The 19,252-nt window shown below is 52.8% G+C and overlaps 1 protein-coding gene across 1 annotated transcript in view; it reads left to right on the forward strand.

The window, feature by feature from the left end:
• KIRREL1 (kirre like nephrin family adhesion molecule 1) overlaps positions 1-19,252 on the forward strand; it is a 101,392-nt gene that overhangs the window by 67,830 nt on the left and 14,310 nt on the right. Inside the window, exons 2-3 of the mRNA XM_036272784.1 lie at positions 15,826-15,975; positions 17,772-17,921. Of these exons, the coding sequence (XP_036128677.1) occupies positions 15,826-15,975; positions 17,772-17,921 (300 nt within the window). The remainder of the gene's footprint in view (positions 1-15,825; positions 15,976-17,771; positions 17,922-19,252) is intronic.

The raw sequence follows: 19,252 nt of genomic DNA on the forward strand, positions 1-19,252 counted from the left end.
GAACCTCCTTCCACCCCACTCCATCGATCCTTCTGAGGGCTGTGAGCTTGATTGACCCTGGTAGCGGGGGGAAGAACCTAAGCTGCTCGTTGGATTGCATGGCGCCCTGTCCCCCTCACAGGGAGGTAATCGAGGAGGAATATTGGCTACTCCAGGAAACGAGGTGCTAAATTTGTTTTGAGATTGGTGTCACAAGCAATCAAAGGGAGCCTCTCCCCATAAGCTGGGCAGCCAAATGAGAAATCAGTAGGTTACTGAAAAGACCAGGGTGGTGAAGGGAGGAGAGACCCCTCCCCATTTCATTGGGGGTGCAGAGAAGGGTTAACACAGAGAGATTGAAAAGGCGCAGAAAACATCAGAGAAGCAGAGAGGATGTGAAGAAAGAGGCAGGCTGCTTTCTCCAAGGGTTCTTCTATACCTGCAGGTCTGTTTCCTCTTTGCAGGGGCCTCATCAAGCATCTCTCTTTTTTTTTAATCCTCACCCGAGGACAGTTTTGCATTTATCTTCGGATGGAGGGGGAGGGAGAGAGGGAGGCAGAGAGAGAGAAACATCAATGTGAGAGAGACACATGGACTGGCTGCCACCCGCACAACCCCAACTGGGGCCGAGGACGAACTGTAACCGAGGTACGTGCCCTTAATGGGGACCACGCCTGGCACTCTCTGGTCCACAGGCCGACGCTCTAACGGCTGAGCCAAACCAGCCAGGGCTCAAGCATCTCTTTATGCAGTCCTTTTGTGAAGCTTTCGTGAGCATCTTCATCAGTGAAGTGCTCCTGGCTTCTCCTCTGACCTCCGGGCGGTCCTGCGGCTGACACCAGACACAAGACAAAGAGACAAGTAAGCAAAGTTGGGCTCCCCAGATCAGCAAAATTTTTGGTGAGTAGAAAGGTTGCAAAGGGCAGGTGTGAGATGCTGATGAGGCCACAGGTCAGAGTAGCTGGCTTGAATGGGATGAGAGGAAAATCAATACCTTCTTTACAATCCCTCTGGCAGAACAGGAGATATCCGCAGCGGAAAGAGAGACCCAAGTCCCCAGTCCTAGCCTCCAGATCCAGTGTCATCAACCCTGAAGGACTGCCTCTGGGTCCTTCGCCCTTGTGTTAGCCACTGCCTATTGAGACCACTCCCATAGCTGTTAATTACAGAGCCTCCACTTCTAGGCTCCCTCTGCTCCCTGCAGCAAATTAACATTCCATGCCCCTTGCATGTGTAAAATGAACCAAGTTAGATGGATCAATTCAGCAGCTGGTCGGAGCTGCTTTTACTTTACGCAGAATTGATCCAGATGACCCTAACTTGGGGCCTTTAGAAGCGCCTTTGTGGGAAATCTTTTTAATGGAGATTAATTAGAAAAGCCTCGAGTGTCTTAGCTCTAGGCAGAAGGGCCCCATTCTCTCTTTTGGTGACTACAGTAGGCAGACATGCAGTAACACACACCAGCTCACTAGACGCATGAATTCAAACAAGGACACATGTACCACACCATACACACACACCACAAAACACACACACACAGAATCACACTCACACCATCAAATAGCTGCCTTATTCCTTCTGATTCTAAAGCGATATGACGTTGGGTCCGACTTTTTTATGTGCCTGAATTCCAGCCACGTCCAACTGCTCACGGGTCTTTTATGTCTCCATGTCTTGGCTCATGCTGTTTCCTTTGGAATGCTCTCCCCCCAGTTCTCTGGCTGTTGAAATCCTTCTCATCTTCAAGGCTCAATGCAATTTTAGTAAGTAAATATCTATTTATTGAATATCTACTGTGTGCCCAGCAAGGCCTCTGATGTCCAACCTATGTGACTTTAGAAAGGGCCCAGAGCTAACATAGGGTCTCAGCTCAAGAGAAGACCAGTATGGAAGCCAGACACGTGAATAATGCACTTGACTCATTGACCAAGGGCGCGTTCCTCTGTATCGCTCTGTCATAGTACTCGTTGTGCTGTACTGTCTGAGTACTTGAGTATGTGGACTAGACTGTGAGCTGCGTGATGGCAGCACTGCGTTTGCCCTGTTCACTTTGCAGCCCAGAGCCCAGGATGGTGCCTGGTATATAGTAGACACCAAAAATGTTTGTGACATGAATGAATGGATATTGAATTAAGTTAACTTTTTCTGAGTGCAGGTTCTTTATCCATTGATTATTATTATTTTTTTATATTTTATTTTTTATTAATTTTTGTTACAGATGTTTCTCCTTTTCCCCCCACTGATTCCCCCCTCCCTCTCCCTCCCTGCCCTGTCCCCAGCTTTGTTGTCCATGTTATCCATTGATTATTAATTTAGATAATCAGATGATAGTACCTGTTATGTGCAAAGTACTTTTGTACTAGTAAATTTGGAAGATGCACAACTAAGATACCTCTGTTGCCTCAAGGAGTTTATAATATAGTCACGTGAAAAAGGAGCCAGGATAAAATACAGTGTAGCTACAGACTAAACTGCAGGTCTAGTCCTGGCTGGTTTTGGCTCAGATTGAAAGGTTGCAGGTTCAATTCCCGCTTAGAGGCCTGTACCTAGGTTGCATGTTTGATCCCCTGCCCAGGGTCAGGGTCATGCTGGAGGCAACCAGTTGATGTGTCTCTCTCCATCAATGTTTCTCTCTTTCTGCCTCCTTCCCTCCCATTCTATCTTAAAAAAGAAGAAGAAGAAGAAATCAGTGGAAAAATATCCTCTGATGAGGATTCAAAAGTAAATAAACTCCCCTCGTAAAAAAAAAAACAAAAAAAAAACCAGAAACAAACAAACAAAACTACATGCCCTGGCCGGTTTGGCTCAGCGGTTAGTGTTGGCCTGCGGTCCAGAGAGACCTGGGTTCGGTTCCCGCTAAGGGCATGTACCTCGGTTGCAGTTTGTCCCTGGCCCTGGTTGGGTCGTGCGGGTGGCAGCCACTCGATGTGCCCCTTTCACGTTGATGTTTCTCTCTCTCTCTTCCTCTCTCTCTCCTTCCCACTCTATCTGAACAAAAAATGGAAAAATGTCCTCGGGTGAGGATAAAAAAACAACCAAAAAAACCCCCCACAAAACCAAAAAAACAAAACTGCAGGTCTAAATAAGACATGATTGTGTTCGGGTCCCATTGCTAGCTCATTGATGTTTCCTGATTAATTGCCACGGGACAGAAGTTTTCTTTGATTTCCATCCTAGATCATTTTCCCTGCAGGTGTTCTGTTCAGAATTCCTTCTTTTAAACTCATTTTAGTCCACCTCTGTAGGGCTGATACAAACTGATTATTTGTTAGGTGTTTATCAAAGTAAGAAGAAAACATGAGGTATGTGAAAAGAATTTTTTATTTTTGTTAATCCTCACCGGAGAGTATTTTTCCAGTGAGTTTTAGAGAGAGTAGAAGGGAGGGAGGGAGGTAGAGAGAGAGAGAAACATAGATGTGAGAGAAACACATCAATTGGTTGCCTCCTGCACGACCCGGACTGTGACCCGGGATCGACTCTGCAACCCAGGTACATGCCCTTGACTGGAATCAAACCTGTGACCCTTTGGTCCGAGGGCTGACGCTCTAATCGCTGAGTCAAACCGGCCAGGGCTGAATAGAATTTTTTTTTTTTTTTTTTTTATCCTCACCCGAGGACACTTTCATTCTCTGTTCAGATAGAGCAGGAGGCAGAGAGAGAGAGAGAGAGAGAAACATCGATGTGAAAGGGACACATCGAGTGGCTGCCACCCGCACGACCAACCAGGGCCGGGGACAAACTGCAACCGAGGTACATGCCCTTAGCGGGAACCGAACCCAGGTCTCTCCGGACCGCAGGCCAATGCTCTAACCGCTGAGCCAAACCGGCCAGGGCGAATTTTTTTTTTTTTATCATCCTCACCCAAGGACATTTTTCCATTTTTTGTTTAGGTAGAGTGGGAGGGAGAGAGAGGAAGAGAGAGAGAGGGAAACATCGATGTGAAAGGGACACATCGAGTGGCTGCCACCCGCACAACCAACCAGGGCCGGGGACAAACTGCAACCGAGGTATGTGCCCTTAGCGGGAACTGAACCCGGGTCTTTCCGGACCACAGGCCGATGCTCTAACCGCTGAGCCAAACCGGCCAGGGCCTGAATAGAATTTTTTAAAGTGCCAGAATTGAAAGGGATCTTAAATATTACTCCGAACCCTCTGGAACATTGCTATCAGGTGGTCACCTACTCTTGTCTTAAACACCTCGAGTGATGGGAGCTCGCTGCCATGTGCTATTAGAAAGTTCTTACACGAATAAAAAAACCTGCTGCCCTGGGAGCCACTGTCATTCATGTCTATCCTGGGGGCTTGTAATGAAGGCTCCGTAATGGGGCCTAAGGATACACCTGTGTTACAGGCTTGCCGCATATCTGCCGAGTCAGCCTCCTCCGAGGCCCTGGGGAGAGCCAGTGCCAATTTAGAGAGCTTTCCTCCGCACCCATGCCTGTCTGCCTTCGTTGCTCACCTGGCCCATAGGGTCAGACAGTCCTTGCCAGGGCCGGGGGGGTCTGCACTTATCTGTGACGAAGGGTTCCTGCTTCTGGAAGGAGATTAAGATCTAACACCTGGAGCTGCTGTTATGACTATTATCTCTAATTCTGAGGGAAGGGGCTGGGAGGGGTGGAGAAATATAATAAAGCTCATTCAATGTAGAAATAGAGAAGTGTCTTTCAGAGCTGTCTGGTATCAGAAGACCAGAAATTCCTTCCGGTAGCTTTGGTGTCAAGGTAAAGGAGAAAATGTTGCCCCCCCTCACTTTTCTGGATTTCTCAGAGTCAGGACTGTGTTGCTCTGGAACTGTTTCTAAAAGCGCTGGGGGGCCTCGTTGGAGAGGGTCTGGGGACCAGCCTGCATTTCTTCCTGGGCACCGAGCCTGTTGAAGGGACTCAGGAGGACCATTCTGGCTACTGTCAGATTGTCCTCTGAAGCCACATTCCTAGTAGTGGTAACTGAGACTGTTAAACAACCAGAGGGTGGCTTTCAGAGCAGAACCTGAACCCCTCTGCAGAGACCTTGTGCCATCTGCCTGAGGGCTGTGGGAGGCGGAATGGAATTAGGCCCCAGGACAGACTTTTGTTTGCCCTGGAAAGGCAGGGTGGCAGAGGAGGGGACGATTCACTGATTTCCCTGCTGGGGGACACCCTGCGACCTGGGCCAAAGATGAGCCAGCTCTCCGGGGAGGGAGGCTGGTGGTAGCAGTTACTTAGGACAGTCTGTGTGGGGCAGAGACAAGGGCCCTGCCCTCCGTTCCCTTTGGAATCACCTCAGCCACAACCCAGCTCTTCTCTCTCCCTCCCTCCCCTTGGCTAATCCTTTCGAAAATCCCTTCCATTTCTCAAGGATTTCACTCCATTTCTTTGACCTAAATGCTCCAGACCTCCCCTCCCATCTGCCTGCACAGCCCCCAGGCCTCTGCTGCACCCGCCACCCTCCAGCCGGCTCCAATTTCTTTCCTCTGTCCTTCTCATTTTTCTCGTCCAGATGGTTTTATTACTTTTTTTTTGTATCTATCTTCCCAGGCTTCTCCTCCATAATTTTTCTCTAAGTGCCTCTTTTTAGCTCCCTTCTTTTCATGAAGAAGGGTTTCCAGGTACATTCCTTACCCCCCATCGTAGCCCCACCATCAACACAGGATGAGCAGGTTTGGGGTGCGCCCTGGCCCTGGAGAAGGAAGCCCTCTGTAATTGGGAGGCTGGCTCAGATGCCACCAGAAATTTGGAGATGTGCCTACCTCAACGATCTCTCCTGTTTGTTGACCCTCAGTTTCTTCAAAATAAATGTGCTGGATTGATGATCGAGGCCCTTACCAGCTCCAACCTTCAGATTCTCTTTGTAATTTAATTTTCTTCTCTTTCCCTTTCTGGTCTCTGTATCTTATTCTGTCTCTTTCACACCAGTGTCTCCTTAGCTCCTCTCTCCTTCCTACCTGGTCTCTCAGAACCACCTTCTCACTCCTCTGCCGCCGACCTGCTCCTGATCTGTGTTGCTGTCTATTTTCTGTCTGTGACTGTCTCCCCGCCCCTTCTCTGTGGTGTTCTCATTTTGTCTCTTTCATTGTCCTGGGTCTGTTTCTTTTTTCCCCCACTCTATGGACTTGGGGACCACTGGCATTTGGGCCCCTCCTCTGTTTGCTTGTTTAGGTTGGGGGAAGGAGGGCAGGCAGGTCATCTCCTCCCTCTCCTGCCTCCCACCCTTGCTTCTGGTGCCTTACTCTGTCTCTTCCAGCCTCCTCTGGCTCCGTGACTGTCTTAGCTAGTCTTCTCTCTTCTCCTTCCCTCTTTCTGTCTTTCCTCTTATCCTGTTTCCTATCTGAGCTCAAGTCCCTGCCAGCCACCTGCCTCCTCTCTCCTGCACCGCCCTTTGCCTGCCCACTGAAACCAGAATGAAATTCAGTTTTTCAGCAGAACCATCCACCATCCCTGCCTCCCGCTCTCTGCTCCCTCCTGTCATACCTGCTATATACCAACATCGCGTGAGCTCACCGTGCCATTGTTCTTTCCATAAAACATCTCAGGGTCCCCTGCCAGAGCCCGTTTACCTAGAGCTGCCAGATCAGGTCTAGCCCAAGTGCAGGCTAGAGGGGGCTGGAGGTCCGAATGGAGTCGGGGGAGGGGGACAGTGTTTTCAGCAGCACCTTCCAGTCCTTTATAACTCGGGAGCTCACAGTCCTGTGAGTGGGCCTGGGCTGGCAGGTCACTTCAGAGACCCAGGACTGCTTGCTCTCTGTCCTCCTTTTCTCACCATGGACCTGGAGGAAGGGGATGTCAGGAACTCTGATGTGGCTTTCCTCCCAGGGGAAACAAGAATGGCCTTTCTTTTCCAAGGCTGGATACCTCCTCTGAGTCCTCAGCCGCCCTCTGCCACAGCCCCACAGACCTCCCCGACACCCCTCTGGGAGGCAGTGCCAGGGTGGCCCCAGACACCCCAGCTTTTCCTCCCAGTCCGAGAGGGATGGGGTGCAGAGCTTGGTCCTCAGGCGTGTCAGCAAGGTTTGGCTGAGATCCTGGGGGAGCAGGAGCTGAGCAGCATCTTCGGACATTACAGCTGGAAGGCCCTCGGGGGCCAAGTAACTCAGCTCGTTCTCTTTAGAGTCTAAGGAAAGTAAGAGCCAGAGCAGTTAGTGACCTCCCCACAATCACTCAGCTGGGTGGTGGCAGAGCCAGGACCAGTAAGGCCACACCTCCTGGCTTCCACCCAGGGTACTCTGTCCCTGGCAGGCGGTATGGGCCAGTTCCCCTTGTCTCTTTAAGGGTTCTGTTTCTGCCTCTTTTGGCGACTAATCTCCTGGCTGAGACCAATAGGCTCACATGCCCTGTCACTGTGAATACTAGCCAGGCCCTGTGGCTGGCCCCTGTGTCTGCTAAAATGCAAGAAAACCAGGCCAGATTGTGGTCACGTGTAAAATCCCATCTGGTCCCTGGGAGAGTCCCCTTCTGCTGTCCCTACCACACCTCAGCCTTGGGGGTAGACATCGGGGGGGCTTGGCCAAGCAGGTTGTGGGGATGTTACAGTGAGATGATGATAAGACCTTGGTTCTTGTCTTCTCGAAGGAAAGATTTCAATCAAGTGACAAAGTGTAAAAAAGCAAGCAAGGGCGGCCTTGGCTCACGGGGAAGTCACAGGAAAGGGGGCCTTGGAGGCAGGTTCAAGGGGTTAGCCCAGGACAAGCTGCCACTGCCCATTGCTCCCTTGGTTGCAGTTTCGTGGGGTGCGATGGAATGTGGGAGATGCATGGCCGCGGGGGGAGACGGGAAGCATGCTCCTGGGAAGGAGAGCTCCCTGGGACCTTCATTTTCAGGGCTGGGTGTTTAGGGGAGGTCTCAGGGGAGGATCAATAGAGTATTCATCAGCTTTATGCCACTGTACCAAAATGAGATTTATTCTCTTAATTTGTCTGCCCTTGGGTGTGGTTGGCAAATGGCACTAATTAGATTTGTACGGTCTGTCTCCCTGAGTAGGGTGAATAAGCTATTTACCCTCTGGTTGAGGAGGAGAAATGCAAACCATTTACTTTTAAGTGTCCCTGGTTTAGGAAAGGTAGGATTTACTAGGTGGCTGCAAACTGTTGTTTAACGGTCTGTCTCAGTTTCCCTATTTGGCTTGTCCTGGAATTTTTCTAGCTTCTTACTATTCTGTAACATTTGGGAGGGAGGAGAAACGGGTTCTTCTGCCTGTGAGTTCAGCTTCCTGGGATGAGAAGGGACCCAATGTGGGACGGTGGTGAAGGTCGGCGGGTCAGCTGAGCCGAGGCACTCGAAGTCCCGACTCCTCACGGAGTCATTTTCACGTCCAATTGGGAAATGAAGGCAAAGGACCTTGATAACATAAATACTGGTGGACGGAGAGCGGGGGTGATGATAACCTGCACCTATTTGGAAACTTGTCTTTGAGAGATGAAGTCACACCACGTTTAACATTTTCACATTCTGGGCTGGGCTCTGTATAAGGCAAAATCAACAGACTGCGGTGCCCGGTCAGCTGGGCAGGCCTGGTGCTTCCCTCCTGGGAGCATCTGTTCTAAAGGAAACTGAGCCTGCTCTTCTGTCTGTCTGCCTCCATGGGCCAGAGCTTCTCTCCTGTCGGTCGTCATGGTGCCCTGCTAGCCAGCCCTCCCTCCTCACCCTCCCTCTCTCTCTTCCCCCTTCTCCTCTGCCCTTCTATCAAAAGTGCAAACCTCTCTTCTCTCCTTTTCTCTTGCTGGCCCTGCTCAGATAATTGCAACCCTCTTTTCTTGGTGTGAGGATCCAGTGGGAGGGGCCCTCTCTGGCTATTGTAGTTTTCAGAGAACAGGGCAGGAATGGCTGGGATTGGAGGGGGGAAAACTGGGGATTGGGGGAGAGGGGAGAGCAAAGAGTGGGAGAAGGAACGGAGTGTGGAGAGATCTAGTTCCATCTGAAGCTGTCGGTGGGAATCAAAGGCGTATCTTTGAACCGGCAGCTATCTAGAGTGAAGCGAGTGGGGACTCTTTCAGCCCAGGGGGTTCATTGCTACTCATTTGATAAATCTGGGGAGACAGGGCCTGGCCTCCATCCTCCCCCCTCCTGCAGTCTGGCTTCCTTAGCTTCTCCTGTGCTTGGCCCCACTTCCTCTCTGGTTCCTGGCAGACCTGGGAGGCAGGGCTCTGGGTGCATGACATGGGCACAGACAGGTGCCTGTGGGGTGCAGAAACACACTTGAATGCAAAGGTGCAGAAGGGGTATGTGTGTCTGTGTGCCCATGCACACACATGACAGCAAAGATGTGTGCTTGTATGTTATGGTACACGTGTGCTCACAAGAGGTGCACCGTACATGTCTGAGAATCTAAGCATTTTCAACCTCTCTGATAGATTTCGAGGTCACTTAATGGGTCTCGGTCAAAAATGGGATTCAACCCCTCTGTGTTCACCAGGCCTTTGTAGGGCAGCCTGGTCCCAGCCCCAGGGATAGGCCCAGAGGGGACAGGAGATGTGTTCGCACACAGAGACTGAGACAGGTGGCCTCTCCCGGCCTAACTCTGGACCCCGGTGCTGTGCCAAGGATGGAAGCTGGAAGGAGCGTCACCCCAGGACGATCAGGATTGAGAAGGAGAGGTGGGATGGTGCTAGAGAAGCAGTGTCTGGGTGAGGGGACAGTATCAGGGGAGATGGAGAGGCCCAGGGGACGGTTTGGACAATGGCAGAGTCTGAGCTAGGAGATCCCAGGAGGTGGTAAGAGGTGGAGACAGCAGTCGCCAGACTAGTGTAATGACGTTCCAGGTGGAGCAGATGTTCTGGTCCCTTGCTTTGCTTACTGTCTTCAGTACTGACCAGCTGTGTGATTGGCAGGAAGGTGCTGATCTCTCTGAGCCTTAGCTCTCATTAGGAATAATAATGGGCCTCACTGGGCTGGTGGGTACATGAAGTGAACTAGTGTCAGTGACTTAAAGGTTGGCACTTCACGAATCACTGAGACCTCTCTGGATGCTGTTGATGGTTGTTCCGGCCTTGGGAACCACTATCCCTTCATTCAGGGGTATTCACATCAAGACTTCTCTCCCCTGTGTTGGTAGCACCATGTAGGGCAAGTCCTGCGTGGCCACTGGACACTGGCCAGCCCCAGACCTGAGGAGTACTGTCCTCCCAGGAGGTAAACAGGGTTGAGCTAGAATCTGAGGTATAAAGTGGAGATCAGAAGTGGTAGATGGGCTCAGAGCTTAGGGGCACCAGAACTTCTCTTGGGTGGGGGCCGGGAGTCCAGTTTATTCAGGAGGATCTGCTTGGGTGTTCCTTAGCCTGGCACAGTGCCAAGAGCAGGGACTGTCTGCGCAACCTAAGAACCTGAGTTCATTTCCATCTCTCCCACTTAATGTTTGTACCTTAAACACCCTGAGACCATTTCTGTTTTCTACGAAAGGGGGATATGAACCCCTGCTGGTGGCTTTTAACATTAGCAGTGATGTCGTAAGCATCTTCCTTGGTGCCTGGCACACAGTCGACGTCTTATAATTGGGAGTTATTATTGTTATTCAGGAACATCGCTGGGATTGAAGGGACAAGAAAGGTAAATCAAAGCGTCTTTGTTCTCTAGGGGAGCGGGGGAGACAGAAACACACACAGGAGGAACTCTTAATCCAAGGCAGGCTGTGGTAAGTGCTACAACCCGAAGCCCAAACAATGCGGAGGAAGAATAGGGGACAGAACGACTCCAAGTTGGAACCAGAGAAGCTTTGAGTTAGAGTGAGGTGGGGTGGAGGAGTTAACCCGAAGGAAGGAAGTCTGGGAGAGGGGCTGAGGGGAAGCTGGTGGAAGTTGGGGGAAGCACAGAGCTCCCCACCAAGAGCTCCTAATTTCTCCCCAGGGTTTCTCTGTTCTCCCCTTACCCTTCCCAGCTGTTCAGCTCTCACCTGCGTGCAAACCCTGGCTGAGCCTCCTTGGAATCTTCTGTCCTGGTGGCAACACCTTGGGTGGGGTAGGGTACCTGGAGTCTGAGACCCCTCCTCCCCACCCCCAGTCCAAGGTCACATGTCTGAACCGAGACACTCCGAGAGAAAGAGCAGGAGATGGGCCCTGGCTCCCACAGAGGCCCACACTCACCACGCAGCTCCCTGCCCTGGGTCTCCATGACTCCAAGGCGGGGGCCTTTCCTGGCCTTTCTAGCCAAGACCTCTTCCTTTCTTGCTTTTTCTTCAGCCTCATTTCTCCTGCTCTCCCTCTGCCTGTCCCAGTCTGGATTTCTCAGCATCCTCTGCGCCTCCTGCTAGGTCTGTGTACCGTGTGTGTGTGTGCGCGTGCACGCACCTGTGTACAGCAGGTTTGTTCTGCTTCTTCACAGTGGCTGCCTAGGAGCTCACCACATCGGTGTGGCATCTAAAGGCAAGAAGGGAGTGGTATTGAAGCAGGCGGGAATTATTTTATGTATTTATTATTTATTAAAAAAATTTTTTTTTTTCCTTTATTGATTTCAGAGAGACGAAGGGAGAGGGAGAGAGAGATAGAAACATCGATGAGAGAGAACATTGACTGGCTGCCTCCTGCATGCCCCTCACCAAGGAATAGGCCCACAACCTGGGCATGTGCCCTGACCGGGAATTGAACTGGCGACCTCTTGGTGTATGGGTCAGCACTCACCATTGAACCACACCAGCCGGGCAGCGGGGATTATTTCAGAAACACATGCCGATTTGCCTTGGCCTTTGACTGGGGCTGCCAGGCAGGCCAGGTCATCTATTTGACACTGCTTCCTGTTCTGTCTGTGGTCAGGCCCCTCCTGGCTTCCCTCCCACCTGGATCCTGGGGCCCCACATCCCCACCCCACAGCCAGGTATTCCTCTGCTTTCTGTTTGGAGCTGGTTTTATTGTCTGGAAGTGGGGTGTGGGCAGAGGAAAGAGTTGGAACTACCCCTGGTTCCTGTGCAGGCCCTGCTCCGTGTCAGGGATGGTGGAGGTCAGGTGTGGGATATTGGATTGTGTGTTTCCTTGTCAGAACACTGGTACTGGTTCTTGGTTCCTTCCTGACCCTCAAAGACACACCCAGCATGTCCCTTTTGGTTGTAATGCCACCAGGACATCTCTGCCCTTCCCTGCGAGTCCTGTCCGATGCCTGCACCTGTCATGGCTCGCTTCCTCGGCGATCCCCATGTTTTCTCAGGCCCTCCCCATCAGTGCTTCAGAAGCTTCCAGAGTTCTGTTTCCTCCACCTGGCCCAACTCTGCTCCCTCCTCCAGGGAGCCTCCCAGGACTGACCCTGAGCCCTGCACTAGCACTGTGTCTCCTTCACCGCGTCTCCTTCACCGCACGAAGAGCCCTGCCCTGTCCCCGGGCTCTCCCGCCCTGCGTCTGCCTCTGCTGGAGTCTGACCTGGGGCAGGGCCGCTGCCTTCTTTCCTGCTTTCACAGGCTGGACGGTTTACTCAGGCATTTGCTCACTCTCACTCTGTCAATCAACAGACTTACTCAGAACACCTGCCGCGTGGCTGGCCGCCAGGCCCTGAGCTAGGTGTTGGGCCGAGCTCTGAGTGACACGGGCCAGAAGCAGAGAGTTCCCCCAGGGCAGGGACGGGGTGAGCAGTGCCTCTGGGCCTTCTGCACCTGAGGTGAGAGGTGAGCACGAAGCGCTCTGAGGGCATGAAGGCCAGTCTTGGGAATGGGGGGGGGGGGGTTTAACGATTTGATCCCAAAGGAGGGGGAGAGAGCAGAGTCCCATGGGGCACGGCCTGACCAAGGTCATAAGCGGTGACAGAGGCATGGCGTGTGCAGAGTAGAGAGAATGGGACTTGGTAATGGCAGGTTTGGGGCTTTCTCCTCATCACGAACCAAGACAGGCCAGTCGGTAGGCCCCTGGACCCTGGCTCAGGGGCCGTTTTGGGCTGGGAAATACTGCCTGTGACATTTGCAGGCTCAGGGTCTAGGCTGCCTTTCCACTGAACTAACTTTCCTAGACCCTTCCTTTCTCTTCCTCTCTGGGCTCTCTCTCAGGATCATTGCCTCCATTCTCCTGTCTCCAGACTACATTGCTTCAGCCAGGCCTAAATGAGGAGGGTATTTTACTTCAAAATCCCCAGGAGGGCAGATACCTTCTCTGTCATGTCACGGTTCAGTTTCTGGCAGCCCCTCTACTTACCTAACTGCCCAGGAAAGAGAAGGGTCATAGAGTGAACACATGCAAGGGAATGGTGACATGCACCTGGCATGTCATCAGCTTCACCCCCTTCAAGCATTTGCACCCCTCACTTTACCAATAAGGGAAGTGGGGTTTATAGAGTAAGTGACTGGGCCAAGTTCACACAGTCAGGAAGTGGTAGAGGCGCTAGCCACACCTGTCTGTCTCCTAAACTTGTGCTCTTAACAAGGACCTTTGCAGTTCTTAGTCCAGACTTGTCATTGTACAGGTGAGCCAACGGAGGCCAGACAGGGGAGTGACAGGCCCAAGGTCACACCTCTCCTCCCTCTGGCAAGATCTGCGTCTCTGACTCTGACCCGAAGAGCTCTGTCCCACCGCGGGGTCAGCTGCCTCCTTGCTTCAGTGGACAAGAAGCCAGCCTCTCACTGTCCTCTGGACTTGAGCAAACCAGGGTGCCCAAGCCCCCTACAGGAAAGCTGTGAATATAAATCCCATCTTTGAACCAAGGCTCACAGGCCACCCCATTCCCAAGCCGTTGGCTTGGGCTCTGGGTGCTGTGGGAAGGAGAACTGGGAGGATGGAGAGTTTGCAGCATGAAGCCGCACTAGAAAAATGTGCAATGATATGAATAAATTTGAATAATAATGAGGACAATGCCTGAATTAATAATGCTAGCTGCTCACCTGACCCACCCCCTCCCCTGGAAATATGGGTGAGCCTATCCTTTGGCAGACTGTCAGGTCAGCGGAGTTGGGGAGCTGCTCACTGAGTGTGGGGGAGGAGCCCATGTCTAACTTCCTGATCCCCTGCAGACCCAAAGAGCTAGATTTGCATGCTTAACCCAAAGAGGCTTCTTCTGTGTATTAAATCATATGCTGGCCATCAGTCCACTCCTGGCCCGGCCTCCACTTCTTGGTCCCTGTATGTGCAGCAACCAATGCGGCTGTCAAATGTGCAGGGAAATTCAGAGGAAAGAGATGTCGTGCATGGATCCTGGCCTCGAGCAGAGATCCTCATTCGGTGGAACAGATAGGGCAAACGCCCCATCCACCTGCTGCCCTCTACCCTGTGATGAACAGAAGTGTGGGCACAGGCCCTCTGATAGCTTGGGATGGGAGACCCCGTGGATTCCCTGTCACAGCAGGGCTGGTGATGGGACAAGCTGTGTTTGCCCGAGGAGCTAAGGAACCAGTCTGGGAGGACTTCCTGGGAGAGAGTCATGCAGAGCAGGTCTGGAAAGAAGGGGAGAAATGAAGCTGGAGAGGGGAAAAAGAAGGGGGGATGAGACTAGAGTCTTATCTCCGATAACTTAGAGCAAGGTCTTGGAATGGGGAGGGACAGGTTTCGTTTGCTCACTTACACACAGTAATGGAGAAGCAGAGGAATTTTGGAAAGCTTAGTCTGGCAACAGTTGGATTTGGGGTGGTGGTCTCTGCAAAGACTTGGGAGCTAGAGAGGGAAAGAAAGGGAAGGGGTTCCCTGAGTTCTGGGGACAAATAATTTTGGTTACAGCAGTGTGATAAATTGGGGACATGGCAGGATACCCCAGCCCTCTCCTTGTGCTGCCCCACAGCCCCTCCATCTCCTGGCCTCTTCCCCACAACCCTGCCCAGGAAGCTGGGGCCCCCCTCCCGGAGCCATACACCTTGTGCAGGCCTGCCCGCCACTGCGCTGAGCAGGCTGGCTGGAGTGGGTGGGTGGAAGCTGTTGGGGAGAAGAAACCGCCATCCAATTCCCTGCTTCATTTAGGCTCCACAATTAAAGGCAATTACTCTGCAGTTCTCTAATCAAATGCTCTTGGCCGAGCTGCCAGCCAGGCAGCCGTGTGTAGCTCCCACAGAGCAGGAGGCCAAGTGTGTGCAGGGTGTCCTTCTGTGCACTGGTGCGCCCCCTGCGTGGGAGCCGGGGCTGAATACACAGGGCAAGTGTGCCATGAAGTAGGGTCACAGCCATGTAGGCAGCTTATACACACGTGGACACATCTGCCCCATAGCAGTGGCCCTTATGCATTCGTTGGGCACATTCATAGTTGCACCTGTGTGTTACCTCACATTGGCTCATGCAAAGCATATCCAAATAGGGGTCCAGTGGTACATTTGTGTCTCAGGATTGGGGGGCTGCATCACTACCGGCAGCATTTGTTACGACGTCCGGAGAGAGAGGAATGTGCTTTACACCTGACTGGCTCCGGTCTCTCTCCTGCCCCTGCCCCGGCAGTGTCTGCTGAGGTCAAAAACATTTTACTATCAGTCTGAGTACTTCTTTATTTATTAATTCAGTAAGCCTTTATTCAGCACTTTGGATCCCGTGCTGAAGCGAACTGACACGGGTGTGAAGGGGAAGGGGCAGGGGTAGAGGAAGAGCCCAGGACCTGGAGGATGGAGCTTGGGTTCAAATGTCCAACTCTGCCCTCATTCACTGGGTGTCCTTGGGTAAGTTACTCACCTTCCTGGCCCTCAGTGTCTTCATCTGCAAAATGAGAGGGTTTCACTAGCCCGGACTCTGGGGCCTTCACATCATATTGTTCCACTTCCTATGGTTGCTGAAACCATTCCTGTGGACCATGGAGGGGGAAGGGAATCACGGGTGAGCATGTGAGATCTTGCAGGGAAGGTGTTGGGGCTGGAGTGGGGCAGCGACTGGAGGTCCACCTGCCCAGGCTTCATCTCTCCAGCCTGATGCAGGGTGGAGCAGGAGCCTGGGAATGGTTGGCTCTTGGTGGAGCACCTCTCCTCATGCATCTCCTGACCCAGCACCGGCTTTGGCTTTGCCAGGGACCCAGACTCGCTTCAGCCAGGAGCCAGCCGACCAGACTGTGGTGGCGGGACAGCGGGCCGTGCTCCCCTGCGTGCTGCTCAACTACTCAGGGATCGTGCAATGGACCAAGGACGGGCTGGCTCTAGGCATGGGCCAGGGACTCAAAGGTGAGTGGGGCCACCCAGCTAGCCCAGCATCCAGACTCTCCCATCTTTGGATCCCCCCCCCCCCCATCCCTCAAAATAGACTCCTGGACTCAGAATCCCTCTTCTGTGCTCCAGGCTCTTCTCCTGTGCGTGTGGGTCCGGCTTTCTTCTCCTCCTCCTGAGCTGTGTCTCCACTGTCTTCCAAACCCTGCAATTCTTTGTTTCTTCCTGTGGCCTGGCTCAAGGAAGGCAGCCAGAAACCTGGGAGATCAAAGGAAACCAAGAGATCTTTATGTGAAAGAGCTTCAGACAGACGGACAGACACCAGGAGAGATGCTTCAGGCAGAAAGAGGTGAAGCAGGAGGTGCTGGGAGAGAGTCCCCTGCAGAGCAGGAGAGAGACAGGGAACTTTCATGCCAGACTGGCTTTGTTCCAGCCCCTCTACTGCCCCCGCCCAGGCAGTGTCTGCCCAGAGGCCAAAAACTCATTTTAATATTAGCCTGAGCACTTATTTATTTATTCAACAAGCTTTTATTAAGCACCCTGGAGCCAGCGCGGAGGCAAATGTAACGAGTCGGTAATAAATAAATAAATCAACCAACCAAATCCAACCTCCTGAAGGCCAAAGCCAGTACAGCTGCTTTGGGAGAGGCTGCCTAGCAGCGTAGATCAGGAGTCAGGACTCCTGGTGCTGGTCTTGCTCCTGTCACCTACCAGCTGGGTGACCTTAGGAGAGTCACTTCACTGCTCTGGGCCTTGGTTTCCCACCGTGGAAAGTAGTATAATAGTCACAGACCTGTGTACTTTATAAGTGCCTGTGTGAGTTTGGAACCGAAGGAGAGAATATACTCTGTGAAAACGCACCGTTCACTGTAAAGCAGTGTAATGATACAAGTATGAGAGGGACTGTATGTTTTTATTCTTTTTGTTGTCCAAGGAGTTGAGATTATTTGCTGTGGGCATCATGTATTAACACAGGTGGGGGAAATTTGTCTATATAAAACAATCTGTATAAAGGAAAGAGACAGATCCAGTGGATCTATTGATGACAGAAAGGGAAAGAAATTGGGGGAGAGAGAGAGAGATATCAATAGATATGGAGTGAGAAGGATCAGTAGCTCTGGACAGAGGGAGGTGATGGGAGGGAGCTGATGCTGGGAACAGGACGGGGCGGGCAGGAGCAAGGAGACCCTGCAGAAGGCCGGGGTCTTTGAGGCACCCCCGCCGCAGCTTCTTCGGGGAACAGGAATCTGGTGCAGGGGCTCCTTCAGGGAGCTGGCAGGACCCTGCCTCATCCATCCTCCCTTGGAAGTAAGACCTTGGCCTTCCTTGGACTTTCCTCTGGCCCCAGCGAGCTCAAGTCTGTGCCGCAGTGTCCTGTGTGTCCTAGTACCCATGCGTCTCCCTCTTCCTCTTCTTTCTCTCTGCTGTCACCTTTATCTTTTCTCTCTTTCCTCTATTGTGAGAGACAGTGTTCTGCAAACTGCTTCGGAGATTTCATCTGCTCCTGCTCACCCCCCACATCTGCTCCCCCACCCCACCCCACCTCCTGTCTCCACCCTGTACCCTCCTCCTTGGCTTTGTGCCTCTCAGCCTCACTGTGGGAGGTGATGGCTTCACACTGTCCGCATCTGGGACCTCATCCTCATCAACGGAGATGGGTTCCCAGGAAAGGGCAAAGGGTGGAGTGTTGGCCTGGAATGGGATGTAGACCCTGACGTGGGGATGAGAAGTGGGCAGAGGGTATGCCCGGTCATTCTTGCTGGCTCCCAGGTTGGATGGGGCTCACGCTGGGCTCCCCCTTTCTGTTCCTGCAGCCTGGCCGCGGTACCGGGTCGTGGGCTCTGCAGACGCCGGGCAGTACAACCTGGAGATCACAGACGCCGAGCTCTCTGACGATGCCTCTTATGAATGTCAGGCCACCGAGGCCGCCCTGCGCTCCCGGCGGGCGAAACTCACCGTGCTCAGTAATAGCCCCAGTGTCCCTCGGGGCCCTCAGCCCACACCTCCTGTCTTTCTCTTGGAATCCTGTCCGTCCCTCCCCTTCTCCAGTTATACCTCTTTCACCTTTCACTTCTCCCTTTCTGTTTCCGGCCTCATGCCTGTCCCCACTGCCCCTCTATCTCCCTAGCTTTTCCTCCGCAACTCCTTCTTTTGCGTTTTTTTGAAGCCAGGTCCAGATTTAAGACAGCAAAATGGGGCTGTGGGCAGCCACTGGAGGAACATAGCGGGGGTGTGAGGTCTGGTGTCCTGTGCCGAGGTGTTCAGGGGCTGGGCTCTGCCTTCGGGTGTAAGGCTGTGTGAGCAGAGGAGTGTTGGGATGACGGAGCCTCGAACCTCGTCTCCCTGGTCTCTCCTGGCAGGCAGGCCTGCCGGTGAGGAGCTTCTCCCATTCTCTCCCGCTCTGCTGTCCTGGAGCCCCACAAACTGCCCCCTTTGCTCCTTCTCAGCCTCACTGAGCACTTCCCCTTCTCTGCTGCCTTTCCTCCTCTCGGTTCACCTGGAAGCCTCCTGAGGGACCAGGGAGCAGGGCTGGAGGAGTGGGCTGAGGGCTGAGGGCTGGGGAGGGGTCCTGCCTGCACCTGGATGGGTCCCGGAGGAGGTAATGTCTGTCAGTGCCACCCGACCGGCACCGGAGGACGCTCCTCTCTGGTAACCCCAGGGCCATTTTCACAGTGGGGGGACTCTCTTCCACACACAGCACGAGAACGTGTCTGGCTCTCGCAGGACCTCTGGCTCCATCAGCCTCTGTTCCCCTCAAGCTCGGGGCTCTCGTGGGCCTCGGCTTCTCGGTGCTTCTGTCCCTGCTTGACTCTGTCTGCCTGCGGCCCTCTGTCTTTCTTTTTGTTACCGATTCTGTCCCTTTCTTTTCTCCTGCCTGTTTGATCTGCCCCTCCCTCTCCTCCCTCTCTTCCTCCCCTGAGCAGAATGTGTTCAAGTGGGGAAGCCCCCGGGAGGGGTGGGAGGAAGGAACAGGGTAACGAGATGAGCGAGTTTGAACACAAGGAGATTTTTTTACAGGGGTTGGTAGGGAGGGTCCGACAGACACTTGGAGTGTGGCAGGAGGAGTCCTGGACGGGGACCAGGAGACCTGGGCCATTTTCGTACCATGAGTCTGAAGAGGTCATGACCTCTGGACATTAGTTTTCTTATCAGTAACATGGCATAATGATGCCAGCCTTTTCTTAGCAATGGCCCCTCTGCTGCTGTCTGTGCAAAGAGTTGTAAACTGTGAAGGGCTGGGCAAATGTGAGGTGTCAGAATAAGCGAGGACGGGAGGAGCCCCACCGCTAATGTT

Source organism: Molossus molossus, unplaced genomic scaffold (genome assembly GCF_014108415.1).
Source record: "Molossus molossus isolate mMolMol1 unplaced genomic scaffold, mMolMol1.p scaffold_m16_p_20, whole genome shotgun sequence".
In the NCBI taxonomy this organism is placed as follows: Eukaryota; Metazoa; Chordata; class Mammalia; order Chiroptera; family Molossidae; genus Molossus; species Molossus molossus.